Source organism: Pseudorca crassidens, chromosome 3 (genome assembly GCF_039906515.1).
Source record: "Pseudorca crassidens isolate mPseCra1 chromosome 3, mPseCra1.hap1, whole genome shotgun sequence".
Taxonomy (NCBI): Eukaryota; Metazoa; Chordata; class Mammalia; order Artiodactyla; family Delphinidae; genus Pseudorca; species Pseudorca crassidens.
This window is the reverse complement of record NC_090298.1, coordinates 113,415,234-113,432,292: the sequence shown is the minus strand read 5'-3', so window position 1 is coordinate 113,432,292 and position 17,059 is coordinate 113,415,234. Positions and strand designations below refer to the sequence as shown.

At 37.1% G+C, this 17,059-nt stretch overlaps 1 protein-coding gene across 8 annotated transcripts in view; it reads right to left on the bottom strand.

Annotated features, from left to right (window-relative positions):
* Positions 1-17,059, bottom strand: part of SMAD5 (SMAD family member 5) — a 54,022-nt gene that overhangs the window by 17,786 nt on the left and 19,177 nt on the right. For all 8 annotated transcript variants that reach the window (XR_010942115.1, XR_010942118.1, XR_010942116.1 and 5 more), the window contains exons 2-4: positions 15,883-16,436; positions 9,055-9,306; positions 5,572-5,691 (exon numbers count right to left, since the gene is read on the bottom strand). Coding sequence is in view for 3 of the 8 variants with exons in the window: in XM_067731818.1 (XP_067587919.1) it covers positions 5,572-5,691; positions 9,055-9,306; positions 15,883-16,285 (775 nt within the window). In the remaining 5 variants the exon portion in view is untranslated. The remainder of the gene's footprint in view (positions 1-5,571; positions 5,692-9,054; positions 9,307-15,882; positions 16,437-17,059) is intronic.

Genomic DNA, 17,059 nt, shown 5'->3' with positions numbered 1-17,059 from the left:
ATGAAAATATGCAAAGAATGCAGAATTGCCAAACAATTTTTAAAAAGAAGAACAAAGTTGGAGGACTAACACTTCTTGTTTTCAAAACTTACTATAAAACTTCAGTAATCAAGATGGTGAGTACAGACATACAGATCAATTTTTTGAGCAACAAAAAATTAAGAGTCCTGAAATAAACTCTTAACAAAATTGAGAGTCCTGAAATAAACTCTTAAATTTATAGTCAACTGATTTCTGAAAAAGATGCCAAGACAATTCAGTAGAGAAATGATACTCTTTTCAACAAATAGTGCTAGAACCAACTGGATGTCTACTTGCGCAAAGATGAATTTAGACCGTTAACATACAAAAACCTTAACTCAAAATGAATCATAGACATAAATATAAGAGCTAAAGAACTTCTAGGAGAACACACAGGAGAATAATTTTTATGACCTTGGGATAGACATAGATTTTTTAGATGTAACACCAAAAGCATAATCCAGAAAAAAATTGATAACTTCATCAAAATTAAAAACTTTTGTGCTTCAAAAGACACCATTAAGAAAATGAAAAGACAATCCAGAGATTGAGAGAAAATATTTGCATATCACATATCTGAAAAAGGACTTCTATTCAAAATATATACAGAACTCTTAAAACTCAATAATAAGACAAACAAAGGACTTCTATCTAAAATATACACAGCACTCTTACAACTCAACAATAAGACAAACAACCCAATTAAAAAAATAAGGCAAAAGATTTAAATAAGCCGAAGAAGATACATGAATGGCTAGGTACATTAAAAATGTTCAAAATCATTACTCATTAGGGAAATACAATTAAAACAAATGAGACACCACTTCACACCCATCAGAATAACTATAATCAAAAAGATAAATAATAACAAGTCTTAGGAGGATATGGAGAAACTAGAACCCTTATATGGTACTGGTAAAAATGTAAAATGGTGCTTTCACTTTACAGTAATTTTGTAGTTTCTCGTAAATACTTAAATTTACCCTGTGACGCAGAAAAATAAAAAAAAGACCTATCTGCAAATGCTGATTACAGCATTGTTCATGCTAGCCAAAAACTAGAAACAATTCAAATGTCCATCGACAGACAAATGGGTAAACAAAATGTGGTATATCCATAAAATAAAATACTATTCAGCAATAAGAACATTATTGATACATGGTGCGACATGGATGAATCTTGAAAACAACACAATTTGTGATTCTATTTATATGAAAAGTTTGGAAAAGGCAAATCTACAGGTACAGAAAACAGATTAGAAGGTTCCTGGAGCTGGGGACAGGAGGGGATAGACTGCAAATAGGCACAAGGGATATTTTTAAAGGGTTATGAAAATGTTCCAAAACTAGATTGCGGTGATGGCGTAAAATTTTACACATTTACTAAAAATCATCGAATCATACAGTTAAAATGGATAAATTTTATGGTATATAAATTATTACTGGTTCAAGATGGCAGAGTAGAAGGACGTGCTCTCACTCCCTCTTGCGAGAGCACCGGAATCACAACTAACTGCTGAACAATCATTGACAGGAAGACACTGGAATTCACCAAAAAAGATACCCCACATCCAAAGACAAAGGAGAAGCCACGATGAGAAGGTAGGAGGGGCGCAATCACAGTAAAATCAAATCCCATAACTCCTGGGTGGGTGACTCACAAACTGGAAAACATTTATACCACAGAAGTCCACCCACTGGAGTGAAGGTTCTGAGCCCCATATCAGGCTTCCCAACCTGGGGGTCCGACAACGGGAGGAGGAATTCCTAGAGAATCAGACTTTGATGGCTAGTGGGATTTGATTGCAGGACTTTGACAGGACTGGGGGAAACAGAGACTCCACTCTTGGAGGGCACACACAAAGTAGTGTGCGCATCGGGACCCAGGGGAAGGAGCAGTGACCCCAGAGGAGACTGAACCAGACCTGCCTGCTAGTGTTGGAGGGTCTCCTGCAGAGGCGGGGGGGTGGCTGTGGTTCACCATGGGGACAAGGACACTGGTAGCAGAAGTTCTGGGAAGTACTCGTTGGTGTGAGCCCTCCTAGAGTCCGCCATTAGCCCCACCAAAGACCCAGGTAGGCTCCAGTGCTGGGTCACCTCAGGCTAAATAACCAACGGAGGGAACCCAGCCCCACCCATCAGTAGACAAGCAGATTAAAGTGTTACTGAGCTCTGCCCACCAGAGCAACACCCAGCTCTACCCACCACCAGTCCCTCCCATCAGGAAACTTGCACAAGCCTCTTTGATAGCCTCATCCACCAGAAGGCAGACAGCAGAAGTAAGAAGAACTACAATTCTTCAGCCTGTGAAAGGAAAACCACACTCACCGAAATACAGACAAAATGAAAAGGTAAAGACTTTGTACCAGATGAAGGAACAAGATAAAACCTCAGAAAAACAACTAAATGAAGTGGAGATAGGCAACCTTCCAGAGAAAGAAATCAGAATAATGATAGTGAAGATGATCCAGGACCTGGGAAAAAGAATGGAGGCAAAGATCGAGAAGATGCAAGAAATGTTTAACAAAGACCTAGAAGAATTAAAGAACAAACAAACATAGATGAACAATACAATAACTGAAATGAAAAATACACTAGAAGGAATCAATAAGACACTGATGAAAGATATTAAAGATGATATAAACAGATGGAGAGATACACCATGTTCTTGGATTGGAAGAATCAACATTGTGAAAATGACTCTACCACCCAAAGCAATCAACAGATTCAATGCAATCCCTATCAAAATACCAATGGCATTTTTCACAGAACTAGAACAAAAAATTCCACAATTTGTATGGAAACACAAAAGACCCCGAATAGCCAAAGCAATCTTGAGAAAGAAAAACGGAGCTGGAGGAATAAGGCTCCCTGACTTCAGACTATACTACAAAGCCACAGTAATCAAGAGAGTATGGTACTGGCACAAAAACAGAAATATAGATCAATGGAACAGGAAAGAAAGCCCAGAGATAAACCCACATACATATGGTCACCTTATTTCTGATAAAGGAGGCAAGAATATACGATGGAGAAAAGACAGCCTCTTCAGTAAGTGGTGCTAGGAAAACTGGACAGCTACATGTAAAAGAAGGAAATTAGAACACTCCCTAACACAATATACAAAAATAAATTCAAAATGGATTAAAGACCTAAATGTAAGACCAGACACTAAAACTCTTAGAGGAAAACATCGGCAGAACACTCTATGACATAAATCACAGCAAGATCTTTTTTGACTCACCTCCTAGAGGAATGGAAATAAAAACAAAAATAAACAAATGGGACCTAATGAAACTTAAAAGGTTTTGCACAGCAAAGGAAACCATAAACAAGATGAAAAGACAACCCTCAGAATGGGAGAAAATATTTGCAAATGAAGCAACTGACAAAGGATTAATCTCCAAAATTACAAGCAGCTCATGCAGCTCAATATCCAAAAAACAAACAACCCAATCCAAAAATGGGCAGAAGACCTAAATAGACATTTCTCCAAAGAAGATATACAGACTGCCAACAAACACATGAAAGAATGTTCAACATCACTAATTATTAGAGAAATGCAAATCAAAACTACAATGAGATATCATCTCACACCAGTCAGAATGGCCATCATCAGAAAATCTACAAACAGTAAATGCTGGGGAGGGTGTGGAGAAAAGGGAACCCTCTTGCACTGTTGGTGGGAATGTAAATTGATACAGCCACTATGGAGAACAGTATGGAGGTTCCTTAAGAAACTAAAAATACAACTACCATATGACCCAGCAATCCCACTACTGGGCATATACACTGAGAAAACCATAATTCAAAGAGTCATGTACCACAATGTTCACTGCAGCTCTATTTACAACAGCCAGGACATGGAAGTGTCCATCGACAGATAAATGGATAAAGAAGAGTGCCACATATATACAATGGAATATTACTCAGCCAAAAAAAGAAACAAAATTGAATTACTTGTAGTGAGGTGGATGGACCTAGAGTCTGTCATGCAGAGTGAAGTAAGTCAGAAAGAGAAAAACAAATATAGTATGATAACACATATATCTGGAATTTTAAAAAAAATGGTTCTGAAGAACCTAGGGGCAGGACAGGAATAAAGACGCAGACATAAAGAATGGACTTGAGGACAAGCGGAGGGGGAAGGGTAAGCTGGGACAGAGTGAGAGAGTGGCATGGACGTATATATACTACCAAATGTAAGATAGATAGTTAGTGGGAAGCAGCCACATAGCACAGGGAGATCAGCTCGGTGCTTTGTGACCACCTAGAGGGGTGGGATAGGGAGAGAGGGAGGGAGGGAGACACAAGAGGAGGGGATATGGGGATATATGTATATGTATAGCTGATTCACTTTGTTATAAAGCAGAAACTAACACACCATTGTAAAGCAATTATACTGCAATAAAGATGTTAAAAAATTTTTTTAATTTAAAAAATAAAAGAAAAACAAAGAAGACATACAGCCAAGAAGCACATGAAAAGCTGCTCAACATCACTTATTATCAGAGAAATGCAAATCAAAACTACAGTGAGGTATCACCTCACACCAGTTAGAATGGGCATCATCAGAAAATCTACAAACAACAAATGCTGGAGAGGGTATGGAGAAAAGGGAACACTCTTGCACTGCTGGTGGGAATATAAATTGGTACAGCCACTATGGAGAACAGTATGGAGATTCCTTAAAAAACTAAAAATAGAATTACCATATGACGCAGCAATCCCATTACTGGGCACATACCCAGAGAAAACCATAATTCAAAAAGACACATGAGTGCTTCCCTGGTGGCACAGTGGTTGAGAGTCCGCCTGCTGATGCAGGGGACACGGGTTCGTGCCCCGGTCCGGGAAGATCCCACATGCCACGGAGCAGCTGGGCCCATGAGCCATGGCCGCTGAGCGTGCGCATCCGGAGCCTGTGCTCCACAACGGGAGAGGCCACAACAGTGACAGGCCCGCATACCACAAAAAAAAAAAAAAAAAAAAAGACACATGAACCCCAATGTTCAATGCAGCACTATTTACAATAGCCAGGTCATGGAAGCAACCTAAATCCCCATCGACAGACGAATGAATAAAGAAGAGGTGGTACATATATACAATGGAATATTACTCAGCCATGAAAAGGAACGAAATTGGGTAATTTGTAGAGACGTGGATGGATCTAGAGACTGTCACACAGAGTGAAGTAAGTCAGAAAGAGAAAAACAAATATCGTATATTATTGCATGTATGTGGAACCTAGAAAAATGGTACTGATGAACCAGTTTGCAGGGCAGAAATTGAGACACAGATGTAGAGAACAAACGTATGGACACCAAGGGAGGAAAGCGGTGGGGGTGTGTGTGGGGGGGTGGTGGGATGAACTGGGAGACTGGGATTGACATGTATACACTAATATGTATAAAATAGATAACTTATAAGAACCTGCTGTATAAAAAATAAATTTAAAAAATAAATTACTGCACCTCAATAAAGCTGGTTGTTAAAAGTGGCTAAGAAGTTAAAAAAAAAGAGCAACAACAAAGTATTGTATTTCTCTTACCTCTGCTGGATATACTGGGCATAATCTGAGGAATCAAATTATTGCTTGTATCCATGGGCTGGGAATTATCTTGACCCATCTGATCATCTGGTGGCATATATGCAGGAGGAGGAGTATCAGCTAAGAGGAAGAAAATGAGACAAGTTAAGTCCCAAAAGAATAGTTAAAATCTTCATCCTGCTCAAAGTTAATCTAAACACATCTGTAAATTCTTAAGATTACCAGCAGGATTCATTACTAAACATCAGAGACACACAAAAATGTAGGATGCTACCTTAGGGCAAGGGAAAAGGAGAAAAGACAGCACACCCATTAGCTACCAGAAACCTACTGCAGGTCCACATGAATTTGTTTCAATCCAGGATAGTAAGATCAGTGCTAAAATTCACTAAAATAGAATTCAGGGTCAAGAATTTTGCCTCCATTTGCTTAGAATCATATGCTCAGAGAAACTGCAACTACTGCAGGTCAATCTGAAGGCCACAGATTATCCTTGTTTAGATAGATATCTACAGAGACATTTCTGAATTATCAAGATCATCACATACTGTATGGTTATTTAAAACTGGAAAATAAAACCATGCTCTTTCAAAATTTGCCAACACTAACAGCAGCTGTCTAATTCTTCTGCAATGTCTTAAAATGGTTGCTCTGTCCTATTAAATGGCTAAATCCTATTAAGTGGCTCTTAGGAAACTGAAAGTTAACTAGAATATCTTTTGAGTTCCAACATTTGTGGTTGAAAACCTTTATAAAAGCTACAGCTATACTTATTTGTCTCATACTGTAAATACTGAATATAACTTGTTTTTCACCTCAACGTTTGTATAAGATGTATTTTGAGACAGAGCTACAGTCAGCACTGAATCTAGGACAAAGGATGAAAATTAGTTTTTGAACAAACACCTAACAGCAAGTTAAACAGTTGGAACTGAAATCCTCTTCAAAGAAACACAACACAACAAAATACAACTTCATCAATTGCTACTTCACTGCAGGAAAGAAACTACAAAGTATATATTTACATATGACCCTACTTACAACAGTAGGCATCCCAATATTTCTTGACACAGTGACCTCACGATTTACTCACATAAGACAGGCATGCCATTAACAAAATTTAGCAACTTTAAAAATCCACTTATGATCCTTCTTCAGGCAAATCGGTGCATCAGTTACCTAATTAAAGATAACTGGGGTTCATTTTAACCTACCGAAGTACAAAATGATTTGACAAGCAATGTAGCAAAGTTAAAAAAGCACACACTTTAGAGTCAGAGAAACGTGGGCCTGAACCCCACTTACTAGCTGTGCGACCTTACGCAAGGTATTTAAGCTCTTGGGGTTAATACCAGTTTCGTTTTCCATCCATAAAACAAAAAAAATCTATCTCACTTGGTTGTTCTGAAGATTAAATTTAATGTGGTATCTTTCATCACAGTATTAGTTACATAAAAGGCACCTGATAAATGGTACTTGGTATTATAAATCATACGAAAATATTTAACTTTACGTCAAATATAGCTACTTCCTTTGTTGCTGCTCTTGTTTTGGTAGAACTTAATTTTAATGCCTGATGGTATATATGGATTTAGTAATTTGGTCCAATAAATGGTCAGTTGACATCTAACAACATTTTGTTTCCAGATTAGCTACTTTACTTCACATTCATCAGTCATTTTGTCTTTATGTTTTTGATAAGCTTTTACTACACACTGCCTTTACTGTATATAGGACTCCTCTCTATGAAACCTTTCAAATTAACACCATTTGGCTTCAATCTCTCAAGCTGCACTGGCAACCACTTGACACATGGTTATATCTATAGTTAGCAGTAAATGTATTTATGTGTTGCTATAACTTTGTCTATTCATTTAACAAATATTTATTGAGGATCTACTGCATACTAGATTCTGATATAGGTACTGGGTATGTAGCAATAAACAAAAGATGCTATAAAATCCCTGTTTTCATGGAGTTTATAGTCAAGACGGGGGAGGCTGGGGAAAGGCAGACTGTAAATAAAGACAATATATACTATACTGGATTGTAATACATGCTATAGAGAAAGATCAAGCAATGAGAGAGGGAAGGTGGGTTGGGAGGAGGGAGTGCAATTTTTAAATTCTATCTTATTTTATTGTCATTATTCTTAAAGGGTAATCTCTGATCTCCCCCAAATTGTGTTTGCTTTTTTAAAAAATTCAATTTATTTAAACTAAAAAAAATAAAAACAGTTCATCCACTTCCCCCACCACCTCTGGCAACCACCAATCTGTCCTCTGTATCTGTGAGCTTAGTTTCTTATTTATTTTTTAAGATTCCACATATCTTATTTGAGAGAGACCATATAGTATTTGTCTTTCTCAGTCTTATTTCATCTAGCATAATGCTGTCAAGGTTCACCCATGTTGTCACAAATGGCAAGATTTCATTCTTTTTTTATGGCTGGATAATATTCCACTGCGTGTGTATGTGTGTTATCGTATCTTCTTTATCCATTCATCTATCAGTGAACACTTAGGTTGCTTCCAAATCATGTCTACTGTAAATAATGCTGCAATGAACATGGTGGGGGTAGATATCTTTCTGAGTTAGTGTTTTTGTTTTCTTTGGATAAATATCCAGAAGTAGAACTGCAGAATCACATGGTAGTTCTATTTTTGATTTTTTGAGGAAACTCCATACTGTTTTCAAAAGTGGCTGTACTAATTTACATTCCCACCAACAGTGCACAAGAGTTCCCATATCTCCAGATCCTCACCAACACTTGTCACTTCCAACGCGTTGCAGTTGCATTTCTACCTATCTCAAAATAATAAAGCATAATATGCTGAAAATGTTGCTTTTTTCCTTCCATCTTCAATATTAAAATGACTGCACAAAAACTGACCAATTTTGATAAGTCTCTTTTTAAATGCATGCTGATATGACGGCTGTCAAATACAATCTAACAAAACTCTTCCAACTGAAGTTAAAGACAACTAAGTGCTACTGGAGCCATCTTATGGAAAAAACTGAACAAACCTTTTGGCCCACCCAATAATTGACCATTTTTGCATGAGTTTATTTCTGGACTCTCTATTCTGTTCCAATGATCTATGTGTCTGTTTTTATGCCAATATTATATTATTTTGATTATTACAGCTTTGTAATACAGTTTGAAATCAGGGAGTGTGATGCCTTCTGCTTTGTCCTTCTTTCTGAAAACTGCTTTGGCTATTCGGGGTCTTTTATGGTTCTATACAAATTTCAGGATTGTTTATATATTTTGTGAAAAATGTCTACTTACATTTTTTTAAACTTATGGTACTTGGCAAAATAAAATTCCAAACTCTTCTGGAAGTCAAACAATTACCAAAGAATAGTCAAAAATAGTTGGCTCTTGGCATATTAACAGTTCACCCAGAGGATCAGCAGTATTAGAACAACTGCTAACTCTTAGGAATTATTTTTTTGTATCAATAAAATAAATAATCTTACCTGGGAGCTGAAATGGACTTCCTGGTCCAGAACTTGCTGGGGAGTTGGGATATGTGCTGCTAGCAGGGGAAGGAGGGTAGGGACTATTTGGAGATAAGGGAAAAGGAGTGTTGTTGGGCTGATGGAAAGAATCTGGAAACGTTGCATTTTGTGGCATGTGAGGTTCATTGTGGCTTAAGTTTCTAAACTGAACCAGAAGGCTGTGTTGTGGGTTGAATTCATTATGACGAGGCACTAATACTGGAGGTAAGACTGAAAGACAAAAATCAAAAGTCATCTGTCAGCAACGACTAAAACATCTCATACACATGAAGGGAAAGACAGAAAGGATTCAGGGAAGACTGTAAACCTTTTAAAACAATTTATTTTTAGGAAGGGCTGCTTTGTAGAACCTTGAATCTATATTTACAAAATAACTAAACCAAAAATTCTCTAAGCACTCAGCCTATATAAAATACTCTAGAAGACAGAACATCCAAAGCAGAGAAGATATCACTCCTATTCTATAAGAGATCAAGCACATTTAAGAACAACCATAATTACAACACAGGGAATATAGCCAATATTTTATAAAAACTATAAATGGAGTATAACCTTTAAAAATTGTGAATCACCATGTTGTACACCTGAAACTTATATAATACTGTACATCAACTATACCTATAAAAAAAAGGGGGGCTTCCCTGGTGGCGCAGTGGTTGAGAGTCCGCCTGCCAATGCAGGGGACACGGGTCATGCCCCGGCCCAGGAAGATCCCACATGCCGCAGAGCGGCTAGGCCCGTGAGCCACGGCCGCTGAGCCTGCGCGTCCGGAACCTGTGCTCCGCAACGGGAGAGGCCACAACAGTGAGAGGCCCGCATACCGCCAAAAAAAAAAAAAAAAAGGTAAATATGCCATCATCTCCTTAGATGTTACTGCTGTTGGTCTTGCTTTGTCTACATGCAACAGGGAACACATTCTGAACCGTGTGCACAAAAGTATCATCCCTTAGTTTGCAACCAAGGTAGCTATTTCCATGACATTACTGCTTTGCATGTTTGCTCTTTACCATTCAAGACTGTGGATGCTTTTAATGAAATAAGAAGCTAATATTAATTTGAAATAAAATAATGGATTAATATAACTTAAAATTTTTTTTAAATTAAAAAATAGATAAAAACAACAATAATACAGAGAATTTAATGCACTGGGAGTTGAACAGAGGTAAGTATTCCCAGCTAGCAAGGAATCAAACAAAATACCATGGAAAAGACAACATCTGATTGGACCTTAAAGACCTGGAAGCATTTCACACGGAAGTGCTAGGGGTGGAGAGTGTAAAGAATGTAAAGGAGGAGATGGATAAAGATAAGAAAGAACAGTCAGGTGGCCTAAGCACTAAACTGGGAGGTAAGACTAGAGAATAAAGTTGAGATTAGCTATGCACATGCCCTGAAAGCCTCCATGTTTCCAATTTTGGACATTTTACCTTTCTTTCTTTGAGAGATCTTGCATTTTATGTTCTTCAGTAAAGTTTTCCCAACTGAAAACAGTTAACAATTCCTAGGTAGAGGTCTTCCATTCAAAATAATTTTTCTAAACACGACTATAATGAAAATATAACCATATTTTCTAAACACGACCATAATGAAAATAATGAAAATATATACAAGAAAGCTTAAACATTTTAAGAGATATACTTTTTCTTAGCACATTCACTTTATTCAAATATTCAATTTCTCTAAAGACCCAAGTGTCAACCACATACAAATATCTGATCACCTTTCCCTACAGGAAATTGAAACAAACCTGATTTCTCTAAACTCTTACGGTACTAATTCATCTCTTTTATAACTTTCCTATATTTGTCAGTGTAATTTCACTTCCGAAAATCTCACTTTGACTCTGACATCAGTCAGCAGGAACAAAATCAATCTGTTTTTAAGTTAACTGGGTCACACTTCCCCTCCCTGAAATAAGAATGAACCTGAGGAATCAGAAGCTCTGTAATTTGTACTGTTTTTTTATCTCTTTTCATTTTACTGAATTAGTGTTGTGATTATGTAGTTAACATCTGATTACAATCGCTTTGTTCTACAGTGTATTACTAACTGCTGTTCCCCTTACAAAATGATGGGACAGATGCCACTGGACAGTAGGGCATGAGACAGTAAGAATGTCTATGTGTAGCTGGCTAGTAATCTGAAAGACTTAGTGAAATAACTACTTAGGAGTTCAATCCAGTAAGGATTTCTTTACTTTTTTTTTTTTGAGGCAAAACTAAAATCACTGATTTCTCTCTTACTTGTATATTATCTATACACATCTTTTTTTTAGAAATTATTTAATTTTCATTCAAAAATAATACATGGATAGTTTAAAAAAATAGATGCTACAAGAGATTATAAACAAAAAGAACAATTTCTAAGCCTCCTCCTATACTGCTTCCAGAGACAACAAATTTAAACTCTTAGCCATTTCTTCTAACATTCACTTTGTGCACTACTAAGTAATATGCTTATACTGTTGTTATTGGTTGGTCAAGACATTATTCGTAGACTTGCTTTTGTGGCAAATGAAGTAGCTTTCTTAAACCATTCTATCCCACTCCCCTTGCCCTTCCCCACAATAAAGTCACATAAAAAATTTTGGTTAAATCAATATCCAGGGTTTATATTTTATGTTATACAAATTATATAAATACAATTCACTGCTGAATTGTATTTATTATGTATAAATAATAAATACAAGTATATATTATGATTATATTTTTCCTTGAACAATGTTTTTATTAATTATTGCCCTGGTCCTTCATTTGCTTAATCTCAAGTCTGTACCACTAATTTCCAGAAGTCCAACAGATCTATCAAATTCCCATCAATATTATTTTCCAGATCCCACAAATATACAAATAATCTATTGATTCCACTTTCTCCCCTGATCCTCCATCCTTTGCTATAATCTAGACTGGCTGCTACTTAAGTCTCCTACAAATCTGAGGTCCTTGGACTTCCCCTTCTCTTCTCTCCTGTTGGATCCCATTTCCTGGACCTCATTCTCTATTAGCTTCCTACGGAAGGATGTAAGCAAGAGAAATTTTGAGCCCTGGCCTATATGAAAATATCTTGTCTTATGTTTATCTGCAGACAGATTCCAGAATAGATAACTTTTTCTCTCTGAATTTGGGGGGCACTGCTTCATTTTCTTCTAGAATCTAAAACTGCATTGAGAAATCCAGTATTCTCATTCCCAGTCTTTTCTATGTGCCCTGACTTTTCTCTCTGAGAGCTTTCAAAATCTTCTTTTTATCCATGATATGCTAAAATTTCATGTGTGGGTCTTTTTTCTGCCCCTTGTTCTGGTTACTCAGTCACTGGGCCCTTTCGATTTTCAGTTCTGGGAACTGTTCTAGTATGATTTCTTTCATAATTTTCTCCTTCCCATTTTCTCCAATGCTTGATTTCTAGAATGTATTATTTTATTGGAATATTTAATTTGAAACTTATTCTGAGCCAGTTAATGTTTTATCTAAGCACTTTTCATGCATTAACTCATCTAATTCTCGTAACTAACCTGAAGTACATATTATTATTCCCACTTTACAGATGAGGAAACGAAGTCACAGAAAGGCTAATTAATTTGCCTGTGGTCACACTGATAGCATTGGTAAAGTCAGGATTCAAATCCAGAAAGTCTGGTTCCAGAACATAGTCTTAACCAGTAGACAATACTGCCTATTAAACACTGGATCACTTGGGTTGGCCCTCTATTTTTCTTTTAGCACTTTCCAACTATTTTCCATTCTTTTTTTTTTTTTACCATTCTGCAATACTTTCTGGCTCCACTATATGTGATCTTATATAAGTTACTTCCCTATAAGTAACTATGTGATCTTATATAAGGTACTTCCCTATTAAGTTTTGGTTTCCTTATCTGTAAACTTACTGGTAAACTTAGAGTGCTGTAAAATGTTAGTACCATTTTCTAACCCTATGAAGGAATAACCTCATAGTATTAGGAAAGTGTCTCGTCCTTAAGTGCTCAATAAATGTTCATTACTATTACTATTACTGTTACTATAATTATGACTTTATTAATACTGATACTATAAAGTGATCCATCCTGTGCCACAGCTGCTTAACTTGCTTAAGCATACCAGGCCTAAGCCCCAGTCTTTTCTACAGAATGAATCACAGCTGAGAAAAACATATTACAAAAATAAGACATTTCTATTGACTGATTATTGGACACACCCTAGCTATGGGGGAATACACTAAATTCCTTGACTTTCTTTCCAACAACTTCTAGCAAATATCAAGCCTGGGAATTTTTCAAACTACACTTCTCTATTAAATCCTCACATCTTCCTTTCCTCATCAATTCCTCAGGCTACAGCTCTCCTTGGATTCAACAAGAAACTGAGAATCACCTCAAATACCACCTGGCAGCTCTAAAGCCCTTAAAATGAACTTTCCCTGACAGCACCATTACTACTATTTTTGGTTTTTTTTGCTAGTCTCCACAATCAATGTTATTTTTATAGCTTTTTTACCATACTGGGCTCTTATATTATCTTCAGTGAAATCCAGCGAGGCCCGCAGACTAAGGTTGCTACCCTGATTCCTGCCTCTGGGTATTTACCCCTGGAGTAATCCCCCCACCCTCTGAGTATATTATCTGTGACTTGCTTCTAACCAAGAGCATATGGCAAAAGTGACAGGATGTACGCGATAACATTCCACAAGAATACAATGTTCCTTCTGGCAAGAAGACACTTTCTTACTGGCTCTGAAGAAGTAAGTGGCCATGAATGTGAGCTACTTATGAAGAAGGTCCCATGGCAAGCAAATGAAGGCAGCCTCCAGTCAACAACCAGACAGAGTCCAACAGCCTGCAAGGAACTGAATCCTGATAATAATCACATGAGCTGGGAAGGAGATCCTTTCTCAGGTGAGCCTCTGGTAAGACCCAAGCCCTGACCAATACCTAGAGTACAGCCTTGCAAAGGACCCAGTTAAGCCATGCCTGGACTCCTGACTGACAGAAACTGTGAGATAATTAACATGTATTAAGCCACTTACCTTGTGGTACTTTGTTATGCAGCAATAGATAACTAATGTACCCAGCTAGTATCTCAGCTTATATAATTCAGTCAATACAAAAAAATATTTACTGAGCACTCCCTACTAAGTTCAAGTTAATAATACTATTCTAGGCACTGGGAATGCAGTACAGAATGAGCCAGAGGAAGGTACTTCTCACATCAGTCAATAAAAAAAATAAATACCTAATGGAGTCAAGTAGTGATGGGGGCATTTGAGCAAGGACTAAATGAAATGAGAAAATGTGACACGAAAAGATCCTGGGGGGAGAGTACTCTAAGTAGAGGAAACAGCATTGGAAAAAAGCCTGGATGCAGGAATATGGCAAGTCCAAGGAACAGAGGAAGTTTGAGGATAGTTTATGTAAGCCCTTGTAGAAATCTGCTCTAAATGTGACAGAAAGCCTTTAAAGTGTTTTGGGCAGGGACTGACATGATTTGATATATATTTTCTAAAGATCACTCTGGATGCTATAATAGAAAACAGAATGGGTTGAGGGAAAGAAAAAAGACAGAGAGACCAATTAGGAGACTACTTAAGGTGAAAGATGATGATGGTCTGTACTAGAGTAGTGGTGTTAGAGATGGTGAGATGATATGCTCAAGATATATTTTGAAGGTACAGCAAACAGCATTTGCTCATAGCTCAAACACAGAACCTAAGAGAGAAATAAAAGATGACTTCTAGGGAGCAATTACATGAATGCTAGTGCCATGTACTTCAACTGGGAAAACTGGAGGAAATAAAAGACTTAGTGGGAAAAACAAATCCAAAGTCCTATCTAGACATATTAAATCTGATGTTTATTAGACATTCGGGTGGAGATGTTAAGTACGCAACTGGATACAGAGTCAGGAGAAGCTGACTCTGGAGTTCAAAATGTGCACATAAGCTTATAGATAGTTTTAGGACATGTGATAACATAAAAGTACACAGAGGAAAAATATAGATGGAGAAAAAGTCCAGGGACTGACTCCTGTAAAAACAGGAAAACAGCCAACAAAGAGACTAAGCAAAAACAGCCAGTGTGGTAGGAGAACTAGGAGAGTGTAATGTTTCAGAAGCCAATATAAAAAAGTTTTGAGCGGGAGGGAAAAAGAGCAACTGTATCAAATGACGTTGATGAGGCAGGTAAGATGAGGACTGAGAATGAATGACCCCTCTATCTGTAACAAGGCAGTCATTAGTGAATTTGACAAGTCAAATGGTAGGGAAGGAAGACTAACTAGAGGGGTATCAAGAAAGAACAGGAAGAAAGTAATGTGGAGATAATAAACATGGAGACTACTATAAAAGGTAGACTGAAGGTGGGGGCATATTCTTGAGGTCAAGACAGAAATTCTTTCTTAACTTTTATTTGAATTTGGGCTGTATCATGACATGCTTGTATGCTTTCAGAAAAAGTCTAGCAGACAGGGAAAATACAATGCTGGAATAAATAAAAAATAAACAAAAAGGAGTGGGATGTAGTACACACATAGAACTTAGACTTCAGATAAAATAGAGGAATGGCAGAGTGTATATACTACTGGCTGCTTACAGCGAACAATGAATTAGAACAAGCCACTTGGGAGCTGTATCATCCATATATTAAGCTCAATTTAAAATCCAGTACTCCTCCCAAGATTAAAATCTTTAAGAAGGAAACATAAAGCTAAAACAACCTTCTTAATTACTAAATTCAGTCAAATGCAAATCAGAAAGAGAAAAGTTTTTATAATTTTTCCCAGAGGAGTTAAAACCTACCTGGACTCTCCACTCTCTTATAGTGGTATGGGTTGATACAAACTTCCTTTTGCTTAGATCCAAAAGGAAATTCACAAATATCCAATGGCTTTAGCTCGTGATGACTCTGCAAATCAGGCCAGCGCCAAACACGACAATATATAACATGGGGCAAGCCTTTTCTGTGAGAAACCTGCAGGCGTCCATCTAAAGATCTGGGAATAGTGACACATTTGCTTGGCTGTCCTGGACTGCTCAAGGCTTTCTCCAGTTCCTCCATGGCACCCTTTTTCTTTTTTAGCTTTTTTACCAAAGCATCGACTGCCTTCTCTGCCCATTTCTCCTCTTCATCACCTTGCTTCCAGCCCAACAATCGCTTTACTGCTGGACTAGTAAAAGAAAACAAGCTGGCCATTGACGTCATTTGATTTAAATCTTCAGAAACCTTCCTGCAACTCAAAGTCAGATCACAAGTGAAAAGTCATATACAAGTCCTAAAGAAAAGTTCCAATTAAAAAGGGAGGAGTGACATTTATCTTCATAAGTGTCATAAGCTTCTTTCATTGGTTCAAGTCCTGAAAGAGAAAGGGGGAAAATTTAAATGAATGCAATTAACATACATTTAAATCAATATAATTTGAAAAGCATATTACTTTTAAATAACAGCAGAAAAGGATTACAAAGTAAAACAAAAAACCTATGTCTAGAAAGAGAAATTTTCCTAGTCCTGTGACCACTCACTTCCTTCTTCATAATATGAACAAGTAATTCACTGGCAATGCCAAATGATAACCAAAAGCAAAGTAGGGTGCTCTACTTTCTATGTATTATCCCCCAACCAAAAAAAAAAACAGCCTCTAGACCTTTATTTCTTTCGGTCAGAAGCCCCCAAATCTAAGGTTTGATTCTAATGTACTTTTCTTCATTGATATCCAGGTTATGTGCTGTGTCAGTTTTGAACATGATATTATCCTGATTTGAACAAAAGTCTTAAGAGAAATCTAGCTCTTCCCTAGGGTCATTATTCTCTTTAAAATGTTCCACAGACTTGTAAGATTTGGGCAAAAGTCATAGTAGTACTCAAGTCACATTATTATTATAGATGCAAATTTTATTAGAAGTTGTCGTAAGATGTACCAAACCCTCAACTAAATTATAACATACTTAACTGCCAGAAAAATGGGAGGTATCTACTTTT